General features: G+C 42.1%; 1 protein-coding gene across 6 annotated transcripts in view; it reads right to left on the bottom strand.

The window, feature by feature from the left end:
- Positions 1 to 15,453, bottom strand: part of SBF2 (SET binding factor 2) — a 559,107-nt gene that overhangs the window by 78,296 nt on the left and 465,358 nt on the right. For all 6 annotated transcript variants that reach the window (XM_073347556.1, XM_073347555.1, XM_073347560.1 and 3 more), the window contains exons 23-25: positions 14,117 to 14,244; positions 10,860 to 11,035; positions 8,325 to 8,470 (exon numbers count right to left, since the gene is read on the bottom strand). In XM_073347556.1, the coding sequence (XP_073203657.1) occupies positions 8,325 to 8,470; positions 10,860 to 11,035; positions 14,117 to 14,244 (450 nt within the window). The remainder of the gene's footprint in view (positions 1 to 8,324; positions 8,471 to 10,859; positions 11,036 to 14,116; positions 14,245 to 15,453) is intronic.

Below are 15,453 nucleotides of genomic sequence, written 5' to 3' on the forward strand. Positions count from 1 at the left end.
TGCTCAATCTACACAAGCTATGAAGTGTGCGACCCTCTTGTACAGAGGGAAACAACTTATGGGACTAGACTCTAGATATCCTTTCCTTCAGGCACTTGTTCTAATATGGTCTGAAAAGGATTGTCTTATTAGGACCCCTACTGCACTTCAGACTAAAATAATCAATTTTATACTTGGACAAACTCTAGACAGGTTGCATTATGAATCTCTCACTTCTCTCTGTATGTTTATATGCTTATCAGAGTGAGACAAATAACTGACAAAGCAGGCTATGAGACAGTTTTTTCTAGGTGATAAGAAAGGTATATTAAAAGCTACAAGCGATATAGGCTTTAGAAATAATTTTTACAATTTTTTGACTATATCAATTCAATATTTAACATTTCTGAATGGAAATAAATGGTTACTTACCTATAGTAACTGAGGTTCTTCGAGATATATTGTACGTATGTGTTCCACTTCAGGTGCACATGCATCTCAGGTGTTCAAGTTTGGATTCTTTTGGCCAGCAGTGTCCACCGCGGCCACGCCTGTGCCTGAAGTGTTCTAATGCCTGCCTCCCAAGGGTGTAAAGGGTGAAGCAGGCCAAATAGTCCCTCACTTCCTTCACCAATACAGAATCTAGCTGTTATAGCACTCCACAGTAGTGGGGAAGGATGTTGGACATGGAATACCTGTGGGCAACATATGCTGAAGAACCACATTTAGTGTAAGTAAGTAACCATTTCTTCTTCTTCAAGCGCTTGTCTGTATCGATTCCACTTTTGGTGACTCACAGGAGAGGTCTGCTCTCCTTCTCCTGCCAGTGGGGCCAATGCCACAGGAGCTGCGTACACTGCAGACTGAGAGGCGCTGCAACTTTTCAGTATACGCATTGCTGAACACACACAGCTCAGCGAGGTGGCAGCAGCCAGCAGGGCACCCACCTGTGCCGACCCCGTGGGGCAGGAAGAGGTGAGCCAATCTGACCTGAGCCTGAGTGGGTTTGGTTGTTTTCACAACCAAACCAACCTGAACCCAACACTTGTAGTTGGGCCCTATCAGGTTTGGTCAGATTGCAGAACACTAATTCACAGGCAGTGATCTGGCACATAAGAAAAGGGTGCTTGGAGTCTATTTGAATAATAACTTGAAGAAGTGCTCTGCTAAAGTGGTTTTCAGTTCTTGATGCTTCTACAAGGGAGTAATGTTTTGGATCCCAATCCCACATAGGTGCCCTACAGATCTCAAAGATTGGTACACTTCTTAAAGAAGCCACAGTATCTGCCTGAGTCCTCATGGAGTGGGCGATAATCTTAACTGGCAGATCTAAACTAGCTAGCTCAGTATACTCTGATGCAACTGGAAATCCAGTTAGATATCCTATGGACAGATACTGCCAGTCCCTTCATCCTACCTATGAAAACTACAAATAATCTTGGGGAATTCCTGAAAGTGAATGATAGTGCCCTAAGCACATCCAGGGTATGCAGTATGGCTTCCCCTTGGCTGGAGTGGGGCATAAGAAAAAAGACAATGCTATACTGGTACTAGATATTCAGGTATTACTTAGATAGAAGTCAGGCTACTTTCAGCAAGATTTTAGAGTGAGGTCTAAAGGCCACCTTATCCTTATGGAATATAGCAGGGGTGGCCAGCCTGAGAAAGAGCCAGAATTTACCAGTGTACATTGCCAAAGAGCCACAATAATATATCAGCAGCCCCCCTCACCTCAGCACATCCTGCCCACTGGCAGCCTTGCAGATCAGCACTTCCCCCTCTCTCCCTGTGTCTCCTGCTGGCTGCGATCAGCTGTTTCGTAGTGTACAGGAGGCTCTGGGATGGAGTGGGGAAGAGCAAGGGTGCAGCAGGCTCAGGGGAGGGGGCAGAAAGGGGCCGGGGCCTTGGGGTAAGGGGTGGAGTGGGGTCAGGGCCTGAGGTTGAACAGTGGAAAGTTGGCACCTGTAGCTCCAGCCTGGAGTCAGCACCTATGCAAGGAGCTACATATTAACTTCTGAAGAGTCGCATGCGGCTCTGAAGCCACAGGTTGGCCACCCCTGGAATATAGTATATTGTGCACCAGTCACAGTAATAGTAATACATACCTATATTTCTCCTTCCCTTTGGGCAGACGTTACTGCCACAAGGAAGGCAATCTTCATGAATAAATGATAAAGTGAGCACATAGCTAGAGACTCAAAAGGGTGGGCAATCAATCCCACTATGACTATGTTAGAGATCTCAAGCAGGGGAAGGCTTCTTAACTGGGGGAAACAGGTGCATATGGCCCTTAAGGAATCTAGCTACTGTCGGTTGGGAGAATGCTGGGTGATCCAGAATGGGAGGGATGGCTAGCTACCTAGCGTACTCTTAAAGAGCTTATAAACAGTCCTACATTTTCCAGCAATAAAAGGTAATACAAAATAGCACGTATCTCAGTGTCTAATAGAGCTAACTGATGTTGCTGGGTCCAAATAGCAAATCTTCTCCACTTTGCCAAATATGCAGGTCTAGTAGAGTCTTTTCTACTGTGGATTAACAGACTTTGGACCTCTGCAGAGCAACTCCTCTCAATGCTGGTTTGCTAGCCTTCATCTAGGCTGTCAAGTGTAATGAATCAGGGTCTGGATGGAGGATCTACCTGTTGTTCTGGGAGATTATCTCTGGAAGAGGGAAGCGTACTGGATAGATTAATCACGTCTGAGAACCAGAATTGTCTTGGCCAAGCCAATATCAGCATGATCATCACAGCTGCAGGCTTCCTTAGGACCTGTGCTCAAGAGTCCAAAGGTCTAGGGCCTGGAGATGGTCCAGGTGAAGTCCCAACTCGCGTGTGGAATCATTTGTCACTAGTGTCTTAGATGACAACGGTGGGGAAAAGGATAGTCCTTCTACCAGTTTAATGACAATAGGACTTCTGGGGGACCTGCACCTTTATGACTAAAATATCTTTTGGGAAGATACAAACATTTCAACCATGTGACTTAGGTGAAGTCTGGCATACTATGTTATGTAAGTGCAGGAGGCCATGTGATCTAGAAGTCTGGAGTATGCTTGTCCTGAACTTTGAGGATGAGCCTGTAAATGGTTGATGAAATCCATGATGATGTTGAATCTGTCTTGAGGCAGATAAACCTTTGCTGCTGTAGACTATGAATTGTATCCTCTGGATTGGTACTAATGCTGACTTTTATATGTTGACTTTGAGACCTCAGGCAGTGAAAAGCTGAAGCATTTGGTTATTGGAGCTGGTCACATGCTGTGTGATTTCTCCAGAATAAACCAATCGTTGAGGTAGTATGGTCTACCTGGATTCCTTGCTTTCTCAAGTGAGCTACCACCAGTGCCCAGCATTTGGTGAATGCCCTTGTTGCTGCTGGTAGTCCGAATGGAAGAACTCTATATCGATAACAGGAATTTCCCACTTGGAATCTCAGGTAATTCTAATGAGCTCGATGGATTGTTATGTAAAAGTAGGGAACTTGGAGGCTGACAGCTGCAAACCATTCCGGGGGATCTAAGCAGGGGCTTATAGAATCATAGAATATCAGGGTTGGAAGGGACCTCAGGAGGTCATCTAGTCCAACCCCCTGCTCAAAGCAGGACCGATCCCCAATTAAATCATCCCAGCCAGGGCTTTGTCAAGCCTGACCTTAAAAACTTCTAAGGAAGGAGATTCCACCACCTCCCTAGGTAACCCATTCCAGTGCTTCACCACCCTCCTAGTGAAAAAGTTTTCCGAATATCCAACCTAAATCTCCCTCACTGCAACTTGAGGCCATCACTCCTTGTTCTGTCATCTGCTACCACTGAGAACAGTCTACAGCCATCCTCTTTGGAACCCCCTTTCAGGTAGTTGAAAGCAGCTATCAAATCCCCCTCATTCCTCTCTTCTGTAGACTAAACATCCCCAGTTCCCTCAGCCTCTCCTCATAAGTCATGTGTTCCAGTCCCCTAATCATTTTTGTTGCCCTCCGCTGGACTCTTTCCAATTTTTCCACATCCTTCTTGTAGTTTGGGGCCCAAAACTGGACACAGTCCTCCAGATGAGGCCTCACCAGTGTCGAATAGAGGGGAATGATCACGTCCCTCGATCTGCTGGCAATGCCCCTACTTATACATCCCAAAATGCCATTGGCCTTCTTGGCAACAAGGGCACACCGTTGACTCATATCCAACTTCTTGTCCACTGTAACTGCTAGGTCCTTTTCTGCAGAACTGCTGCCGAGCCATTCGGTCCCTAGTCTGTAGCAGTGCATGGGATTCTTCCGTCCTAAGTGCAGGACTCTGCACTTGTCCTTGTTGAACCTCATCAGATTTCTTTTGGCCAAATCCTCCAATTTGTCTAGGTCCCTCTGTATCCTACCCCTACCCTCCAGCGTATTTACCTCTCCTTCCAGTTTAGCGTCATCTGCAAACTTGCTGAGGGTGCAATCCACACCATCCTCTAGATCATTTATGAAGATATTGAACAAAACCGGCCCCAAGACCGACCCTTGGGGCACTCCACTTGATACCGGCTGCCAACTAGACATGGAGCCATTGATCAGTACCCGTTGAGCCCGACAATCTAGCCAGCTTTCTATCCACCTTATAGTCCATTCATCCAGCCCATACTTCTTTAACTTGCCGGCAAGAATACTGTGGGAGACCCTGTCAAAAGCTTTGCTAAAGTCAAGGAACAACACGTCCACTGCTTTCCCTTCATCCACAGAGCCAGTTCTCTCGTCATAGAAGGCAATTAGATTACTCAGGCATGACTTGCCCTTGGTGAATCCATGCTGACTGTTCCTGATCACTTTCCTCTCCTCTAAGTGCTTCAGAATTGATTCCTTGAGGACCTGCTCCATGATTTTTCCAGGGACTGAGGTGAGGCTGACTGGCCTGTAGTTCCCAGGATCCTCCTCCTTCCCTTTTTTAAAGATGGGCACTACATTAGCCTTTTTCCAGTTGTCCTGGACCTCCCCCGATCGCCATGAGTTTTCAAAGATAATGGCCAATGGCTCTGCAATCACATCTGCCAACTCCTTTAGCACTCTCGGATGCAACGCATCCAGCCCCATGGACTTGTGCACGTCCAGCTTTTCTAAATAGTCCTGAACCACTTCTTTCTCCACAGAGGGCTGGTCACCTCCTCCCCATGCTGTGCTGCCCAGTGCAGTAGTCTGGGAGCTGACCTTGTTCGTGAAGACAGAGGCAAAAAAAGCATTGAGTACATTAGCTTTTTCCACATCCTCTGTCACTAAGTTGCCTCCCTTATTCAGTAAGGGGCCCACACTTTCCTTGACTTTCTTCTTGTTGCTAACATACCTGAAGAAACCCTTCTTGTTACTCTTAACATCTCTTGCTAGCTGCAACTCCAGGTGTGATTTGGCCTTCCTGATTTCATTCCTGCATGCCCGAGCAATATTTTTATACTCATCCCTGGTCATTTGTCCCATCTTCCACTTCTTGTAAGCTTCTTTTTTGTATTTAAGATCAGCAAGAATTTCACTGTTAAGCCAAGCCGGTCGCCTGCCATATTTACTATTCTTTCTACACATCGGCATGGTTTGTACCTGTAACCTCAATAAGAATTCTTTAAAATACAGCCAGCTCTCCTGGACTCCTTTCCCCCTCATGTTATTCTCCCAGGGGATCTTGCCCATCAGCTCCCTGAGGGAGTCAAAGTCTGCTTTTCTGAAGTCCAGGGTCCGTATTTTGCTGCTTTCCTTTCTTCCTTGTGTCAGGATCCTGAACTTGACCATCTCATGGTCACTGCCTCCCAGGTTCCGATCCACTTTTGCTTCCCCTACTAATTCTTCCCAGTAGAGGCTTGTGCTGTCACCCGGAACTTGGGATAGCTAAATACCTTGCTCTAAATCCAGAATTGGGCACCAGCCTCCCTTTTTCTTTGGAATTAGAAAATAATGGGCGTAAACCCCATTCCCTCTGCATTCTACAGGCACTTCTTCCATTGCTTCAAGACTTAGAAGTGATCCCATTTGTAGCTATAACAGTCTCTTGTGGGAGGGATCCATGAAAAGGGATGGGGAAGGGAGATGGGAGGTAGGAAGGGTCTGAAATTGTATGGAATATGCCACCGTGATGATCTCTAAGACCCAATGGTCTGTGGTGCTGAGAAAATAAAGTAAATGGTTTCCAAAAGGAGAAGAGGAGTAAAAAGATCCTCTAGGTATTACAAATGGCTCCTGACCAAGGCATCAAACCAGCTGCCTTCAAGCTGTTGCAGGGAATGGCTGACAAAGAGGAGACAAAGGGTATCTCTTTTTTGGCCCCTCTGCTGAATATAGTAGTTCTGCTTGGAGTAGGTCTGGTGCAGATGTGGTTACTTCCCAGAGATCTTAAAGCTGCTTGTGAGTTGGCTGATATTCAGAATTTCTGGTTCATGGGAAATTTTGACATTTTGAAATTTGGTTTCAATCTGATTCTATGGTTGTTTGTACTTCTCTAGGTATGCCAGAAAACATCAAGCACAAGGGCTTCCTCCTGGCAACAGATGTGGCCATGGTCTTAACTGTTGTGTCTGAGCCTCCAGTCTAGTACAACATGGTGAGAAGGGTGTGCTGACCTTCAGAGACTACCGACTTACACTCTTCGCTGAAGTTTAAGCCAAGCCTTGCTCACCTTTTGCTTTCTTGAACAACCTGAAAATGTCCATCATTAAGTGGCATCACCACATCACAAGAAAGGCAATTCTTAAAACCAGGAGACTCCAGTTCAGCCATCAGGGTTGGAACCCAGTACTGAGGAAGCCTCACAAACTAAGGCATTTTTAAAACATTTTTTAAAGGGGGGCAGAGGAGAAGCTAACAATTAATCCATTAACACTAAACTTACTAACACTTCCTGCCTTTTATGCACTCCGGGCAGCAGGACACAGAGAGTGCAAGCACAACCCCAGCGGACACTGCTAGCCAAAGAATCTGAGCTTGAGCGCAGGGAGTGGACACACACCACAAATGGAATCTATGTGGACAAGGACCGAAGAAGAATATGGATTTTCACGCAAGGAGAGTTATTTCTGACTAATGTGTGGACATTTTCCCTCTGATTTCTTTCCCTTCTCCCTCAGATGAGTGAAGAGCATTAGGTATTTTTAGCCTTTTCCTAGAAGGCTTTGTTCATTCTTTTTGAGAGCTCACAATGAGCCAAGCTTAAGAGTTCAGTAGGAATGAGCTTTATATACATCCGCATATTTTGTCCCACTCACACTTACCAATCAGTTCAATCATTTTATTAATGAAAAAAAGTATTTTAAAAATAAAACAAAAGAAAGGGAAAAAAAGATCTCCTTTTCCTACTTGTAATCTTTCCTATATATATCCAACACCAGTGCTGTGATAAATAGGAAATATTTGGCTTGTGTGATGTTTTTAAGAAACAATTAATTTTTGATACACTTCATTATCTGAAATAGTAAATGAGTGAGGAATGGTGTGACAAAACAATACCTATTTAGGTATAGGAGAATCTGGTTCCCTCTAGTGGTATGTTTTATAGTAGCATTGATCCAGATTAGGAAAAAATGGATGTAGTGACAGCAGTTGTATGTAGTGTTGTTGTAGCCATGCTGGTCCCAGGATATAAGAAATATATATTTTATTGGACCAATTTCCATTGGTGAGAGAGATAAGCTTTTGAACTTGTCTCCCTCACCAAGAGAATGGTTCAACAAAAGACATTACCTCTCTCTGTAGTGACAGCAGCACATTTTAGAAACGGACTTATTTAGAAAAAAACCAAAATAAAACGAACACTTTCTGCCTTCAGCCCCAACATACTTTCCATTGAAATCTGGAAGTGTGATATTTTCACATGTAATACTTTTTGTTCATTGAAGAAATCCCCTCATTTTATACCTTCACATCTGTTGATAGAACCTATGCTATTTGCTTCTTCCTTACACCTGCCTTTTTTAGAATGAGACTCCACCACTCTAGATTAATGGCTCATGACAAACTGTTTAACAATACCGTACATGAATGCTGCTGAGTTTGCCTTAATGCTGTTAGCCAACTATATCCTTGTCTACTTCAGGGTGCTGTATGGGGTGGTAAACAAAGTTGTACTGACCACAGTTTGGTGATTTAAAAAAGGATATAAAATTGAAAATTTCCTCTGCAAATAAACTAAGTTAAAAGCTTGTGCTTTCCCTTATTTCCTACAAACCTGGGAAAATAATAAAAGTTCAAAGTCTTCACCAAGTGATGACATTTGAAACCTTTCAGTCTAATATCTGAAATAGACCCTTTTCCCGATTAATTACTGTTTGAGAATCTCTTGACAGGTCAGTGTATTTTAGTGGATGCATAAGCTCATCTAATAATATGAAAATATTTTACCAGAGATATCATCTTCTTCATTCCAGCCTGGACGATTCCCTCTTTCTTCCACTATTGTGCCTGTCTTCTTCTTTAATAAGTATTGACGACCAATTGTCATCTTCCCTGCACGTTTGGCTCCTTTCACAATTGTTTTTGAGAAGGTGCTAGAATTCAGAAATAAATAACAATGCCTGATCTCAAAATGTCAGTATAATAAAACAGTTATCTTAAACTCTCATTAATATTCAATATCTGTGTCAGTATACCAAAATACACTTTTAGGATGCATCTTCTCACCCACACAAAGCATGCTTAACAATTTTTCATTGAATTTCAAGAAAGGAAAGTGAGCTCAGGACCTCAGAAAATGGGCTCCTAAAATTTTAAATTGCTAGTCCTGGGATTTAGGAGAATGTGATGTATCAACACTGTGCCAACTGTGTCCAATAGTAGAGAATAAACAACTATCTTCTGTTTGCAGCTTTGACTTTTGTTGGCAATATAACAAATAAATCTTCCTGGTTAACAGACAGAAGGCATGAAAACAGAAATCTAAACATCTCTGTTCTCCAGAACTATGTTGGGATTCTAGTCCACTGAGCCAACAAGGCACTAATCAATAGAATTGCCACTCTGTAAAACACATGAATTGCCACTCTGTAACAGGCTAATAATCCACCTAGTTTAGTAAGGTGCCTAATAATGGAGTATAACATTCATAGATTCCAAGGCCAGAAGGGACCATTGTGATAATCTAATCTGACCTCCTGTTTAACACAGGTCAGAGAACTTCCTCAAAATAATTGCTAGATCATATCTTTTAGAAAAAACCCAATCAAAATTAAAAATTGTCAGTGATGAAAAATTCACCAGGATCCTTGGTAAATTGTTCCAGTGATTAATTACCCACACTGTTAAAACCTTACACCTTATTTCCAGTCTGATTTGTTGAGCTTCAGCTTCCAGCCACTGGATCATGTTTTATCTTTCTCTGATATATTGAAGAGCCCATTATTAAATATTTGTTCCGCATGTAGCCACTTATAAACTCTGATCAAGTCACCCCTTAATCTTCTCATTGTTAAGCTAAATAAATTCAACTCCTTAAAATCTATCACTATAAAGCATGTTTTCAAATGCTTTAATCATTCTCGTGGCTTTTCTTTGAACTCTCTTCAATTTATCAACATCCTTCTTGAACTGTGGACACCAGAACTGGATGCAGTATTCCAGCAGTTCTGAACATTTTTTTCAGAGTCATTGCTTCCCAGAATAGAGTCCCCCATCCTGTAAATATGGCCTACATTCTTTGTTCCTACATGTATATGTTTATATATAGCTGTAGTAAATACATATTATTTGATTACACCCAGCTTGCCAAGTGATCCAGATCGCTCTATAAAGAGAGATCTGCCCTCTTCTTTATTTACTACTCTCCCAATTTTTGTGTTGCCTATAATTTTCACCAGTGATAATTTTAGGTTTTTTTCCAGGTCACTGATTAAAATGTTAAACAGAGTAGGGCCAAAAACTGATCTATGTGGGATGCCACTTGAAACACACATACTCAATGACAATTTCCCATTTACAGTTACATTTTGAGACCTATCAATTAGCCAGTTTTTAATCCATTTAGTGTGTGCCATGTCAATTTTATATCATTCTAGTTTTTCAACCAAAATGTTGCTGTGGTACCAAGTCTAAGCCTTACAGAAGTCTAAAGATTAACACTATTACCTTTATCAGCCAAACTTGTTATCTTAAATTAGTTTGACAAGATCTATTTTCCATAAACCCAAGGCATTAATTATATTATCCTTTCTAAATTCTTTATTAATTTAGTCCTGTATCAGCTGCTCCATTATCTTGCCTGGGCCTACAATTACCAAGATCATCCCTTCTACCTTTTTAAAATATTGGAACAATATTAGCTTTCTTCCAGCCTTCTGGAAATACATCAGTATTCCAAGACTTACTAAAAATCAAAATTAATCATCCAGTTTGCTCCTCAGCCAGCTCTCTCAAAACTCTTGAATGCAGGTTATCTGGACCTGCTTCAAAGGAAGACTAAAAAACCCAAACTCTATATTACAGATCACTAGAACAACTGCACAATACCATCCCATGAGTGTAAATTTCTTTTTACCTATATTGGTGGCCAATCCATACTCTGAAGTATGAGGAGCCTCTTTATATGTTGCCATCGAATTAGTATAACTGCAGATGTTATTCATATAAATGCCCGATTGTATGCTTTGAATCTTATTACAGTAATTACTTCCATAATTTCCTATGGCAAGTAGTTCAACAGGCTAATTATACACTTTTATTACCAAATTCATATATATTTCTACACTAGGTAGCTTTTGTTTGGCATACCTATGTAACATGTTTGACAGAAGCTAGTCAATTCAGCTTTATTGAGGACTACTTAAATGAACTTGCAATGTTAGAAAGCCATCAAAAATGACACAGAATTCAATGCACTGGACTAAGAGTAAACAAGAATATCAATAATAAATTCTTATTAAAGAAAAATAGAGTATACCTTACCGAAAGGAAGTGTTCTTTTCTTTTTGCTTTGGCAAGATTATCTGCGGTGCAGTTTGCCCAGCTGCAAAAGCAAAGGTGCTAAAGATGGACTGGGGATAACGGAACTTCATTAGCTGTTTCCTAAATATTTCTACCACTTCAGGACTTACTTCCTCATCAAATGCTACTTTAATTAACTGCAAATAAAAAGACATAACAACATGTTAGAGACTGGAAATAATTTAATATGGCAACTTTTGAGATCAAAGAAAATGAAAAAGATCCCACAAAGGAAGTAAAATAATATATTAATAAATAAATAGAAATATGTATATGTTACTGATTATGGCAATTCATGTTATCTATTTTTACTTTATTTTTTAATATTATATTCTAATGCCAAAATATCTCCACTCTGTAGTATCTGCAATTCCCGTAAAATTAAGACAAAACATCTGAGCAAATCTAAAAAAGTAGCTTTTGCACTAATGTTTCTACACTAGTTAAAACACTAGCCATATTTTTTTTGCTATATGGGATGGCAAGGGCTGGAAGAGTTCTGGTGGGCCAGGTCCTTGAGGATATACAGGACAACACTGGTAAAAAAAAAAATGACACTCTGATTTAAAGACTCTCTCACTATACTATTTCAGAGTAACAGCCGTGTTAGTCTGTCTTTGCAAAAAGAAAAGGAGTACTTGTGGCACCTTAGAGACTAACCAATTTATTTGAGCATGAGCTTTCGTGAGCTACAGCTCACTTCATCGGATGCATACTGTGGAAACTGCAGTAGACATTATATACACACAGAGACCATGAAACAATACCCCCTCCCACCCCACTGTCCTGCTGGTAATAGCTTATCTAAAGTGATCATCAGTTGGGCCATTTCCAGCACAAATCCAGGTTTTCTCACCCTCCGCGCCCCCCCCCCCCACAAACTCACTCTCCTGCTGGTAATAGCCCATCCAACGTGACCACTCTCTTCACAATGTGTATGATAATCAAGGTGGGTCATTTCCAGCACAAATCCAGGTTCTCTCACTCCCTCACCCCCCTCCAAAAAACTACACACACAAACTGAGCAGGAGAGTGAGTTTGTGGGGGGGGGGTGCGGAGGGTGAGAAAACCTGGATTTGTGCTGGAAATGGCCCAACTTGATGATCACTTCAGATAAGCTATTACCAGCAGGACAGTGGGGTGGGAGGAGGTATTGTTTCATGGTCTCTGTGTGTATATAATGTCTACTGCAGTTTCCACGGTATGCATCCGATGAAGTGAGCTGTAGCTCACGAAAGCTCATGCTCAAATAAATTGGTCAGTCTCTAAGGTGCCACAAGTCCTCCTTTTCTTTTCACTATACTATAAAAGTTTAGTATTTAAAAATTACCACAACTATTCTTCTATATTCCATTCATTCCTCACCTTGCAAAGCCTAGAAAACTGTGCTAGTAGCGAAGCATGATAACCAAATCTGACCCTTGGAAAAGGAAGTGCTTTGCATTATCTACACTGATCTCTCTTCCCAGTCAAAATATGGCTTTTATACAGTTTAAAGGGAGCCCTGTCCCATGATTCTTAGCCAGAGGGATGATGGGCAGCTCTTATATCTTGAGGATGAGTAATAAAGGAGAGGGAAAATGAGGGTCTGTAAAAGGGACAAAAAGAACTCCCATGGTGAGGGTAAGCAAAATACACATTTCTGACGTATTTGTTATTTTATAAGTCCCAAGATGAAGTTACTGTTTATATGTCTCTTGTTTGCTGTACACAAGGCATATCTGATCCTTCATTTTCATTTCACTTACTTTCGTATTTTCTCTCCAAATGGCTAATAATTCTGTTGTTCTAGGACCTCCTTGAAATGAGGTCTTGAATATTTAGGGGTCACCCCGATATGACATTTTAAATACATTAAAATAATATAGCTGTAGCCATTTTCCTTCGATAATCATAATTAACACACAAAGCAGAGAGGGGTCTATTTCATATAATATTGAACTCTGGCTGTTAGAAAAGGAACAGAAAGTAAACCTTTTGCTAGTTGGTTTTGTTTTTATAATCTAAAACGAAACTATGTTAAACAAAAGCAGAGATTATATTTGACCAGAGTCCAGAACCAGAAACTTTGAGTTGTGTCTGCATTTAGCATACTACTGAAGGATGTTAGGCATTTTATTGTTACTGTTAGTCTCCAAAAAGGGCTTTGGAAAACAAAAGGCCTCACAGTTACTGTTCTACTTGAAAGGCATATAAGAGCGACTCCTTAAATTGTTAATTAAATCCATTCATTTGTATAGAATAATGTATCTGAGATAAAAATTATGTTACACAGTGCCTATTCAAAACACCAAGAAGAAAAAATTGGTGACATATTCCTAAATGAAAGACTCTCCATTTTATCAAATTGTGATTTTTTTTTATCCTGAACAAAGTAATGAACTTTTGTAGTAGTAACCAGATCTAGCTAAACATTTCATGTTTTGAAGCCCCACATTACATAATTTTAATTCTATTGATTACAATTCTTGAAGATTTTACCTTACATTCCACTTCCCTTCATTTAGGGACTCATCATAGGCCAGATTACCTCATAGACTAAATTTACTGTAGGGGGCTCCTGACTCTGGGGAAAAAAATCTCCAGAGGATTCCCATCCCTCCAAACTGTCCTGTTCTACATGCCTCTGAAGAATAGGCTCTGGGGCCTGTCCCTAAACTGGTAAATCTTCAGGAATCTGTACAGATTGTGGGGCTCCACCAAAGGTCAGAGCCACCTATGGAGAGGCCCTGTGCTTCTGGATTAGCTCTCGACCACAGTGATGCCCCAGACTCCATTTCAACTGTGCTACTATGCACTTCCTCCTGCCATGGATCCACCCAGACAAACTGGTGAGTGGCAGGGAGCTTATTTTTTCCAGATAAACTCCACAGGGATGGAGGAGATTTGATGTACATGTGTTTTGACCTGCCCAGACTCAATTTGCTCTTCAGCAGACACTTTGGACCCAAAGATTGTCCTCCACAGGGTCCAATGGAGGGGTGAGGAGTGAGAGAAAAAGGCAGTGAAAACCATTTATGCTCCAGTGTGTGCGCGTAGGAAAGCACTTCCGGGTTCCTGTGAGATGCTGAGACACCTCCAATACCATTGACTTCACCAGGAACGGCTGACATTTAGCCGCTCCCAGGGGTCAGGGTGTTAGTTGCAGCAGGTTATTTTGATGAGATCATAATTTCAGGTGTTTTACAAAGTATAAAGAATAAAGCACTCCATTCTACCTGAAATGATGCTGAGGTGATCTGAAGTCCTTCCTGCATATTCTGTTGCAGCTGGTTCTGTATAGTAATCTTCTTCTCCTTCATAATAGATGCAATGGGAAAGCTCCGGATCACTGTCTGTTCTCCAGCTAAGTACCACAGAATCATTTACAGACACGTTAGTCATGGAATCATAACTGATTTAGTTACCGTATATACTTGATCATAAGCCGGTTCGTTTATAAGCCGATCCCCCCCTCAAGATGGATAAGTAAAAATGGAAAATTTTTATGACCCATTCATAATCCGACCCTATAATTCAGGGGTCTGCAAACTTTGGCTCCCGGGCCATCAGGATAAGTCGCTGGCGGGCTGAGATGGTTTGTTTACCTCGAGAGTCCGCAGGCAGGGAGGTAAACCTAAGTAAACAAAGTGTCCTGGCACTCCAGCTACTTACCCTGAAGGGCCAGGACTGCAACTGTTGGGGAAATTTTTTTGTGGGGAGAAGCTGGGAATCAGGGGAGTAACCCCTGTGACCACCCCCCACATGACCCCACCCCTAGCCCGGGACCCCCACATTCTCTCCATCCCATCCCTTCCCACCTTATCTGGGGAGGCCCAGGGGAAGATGTCTCTGGCCTGGCCGGAGCTGCTCCGGCAGGCTGGGCAGTGTGGCCGCAGCATGCTTCTCGGGGCCACATGGGGCAGCGCAGCTGCAGCATGTTCCAGCGGGCTGGGCCGGATGGCACGGCCGCAGCGTGCTCTGGCGGGCTGGGCGGTGCGGCTGCAGCCTGCCAGACCCAGAGCTGCAGCTGCTTCGGAGGCTGGAGGGAGAGCAGCGTGGCCAGAAGTGGAGAGACTCTGGCCCTGCCTCTTCCCTTCTGGCTTTGCTCCCTCTCCTTGCCCCCTCTGTTGGGGGGAAAGGGGTGTGTCCCACCTCTCCCCATCTCTATATCCGTTCATAAGCCGACCCCCTTCTCTTATGCTTCCCTTTTTTACAAAAAAAATTCAGCTTATGAACAAGTATATACAGTATATTTTACTGTGAACAGGTGTTAATGAATGGGTGCAAAGAAATGGAAAATAAGGCAAATGATCTTGGCCAGAAGGCCAATAACAATCCAGAATTCACTTTAGGCAAAAGGCTTTAAAGCAGGTGATAAATTCCCAAAATATGACATACAACCCAACATTCAGTTAACTAACATTCAATTTTCCTATTTGAAATTAATTAGGATGATTGGAAAAATATTTTTTCATTCTCTCTCTTTCTAAATGGTGGAAATTACAGAAAGAACTATTTTGTTGCAGGTCCAAAAATCAGTCTCTAACTACTAGTAATTTGTCATATTACATTC

Source organism: Lepidochelys kempii, chromosome 6, assembly GCF_965140265.1.
Source record: "Lepidochelys kempii isolate rLepKem1 chromosome 6, rLepKem1.hap2, whole genome shotgun sequence".
Taxonomy (NCBI): domain Eukaryota; kingdom Metazoa; phylum Chordata; order Testudines; family Cheloniidae; genus Lepidochelys; species Lepidochelys kempii.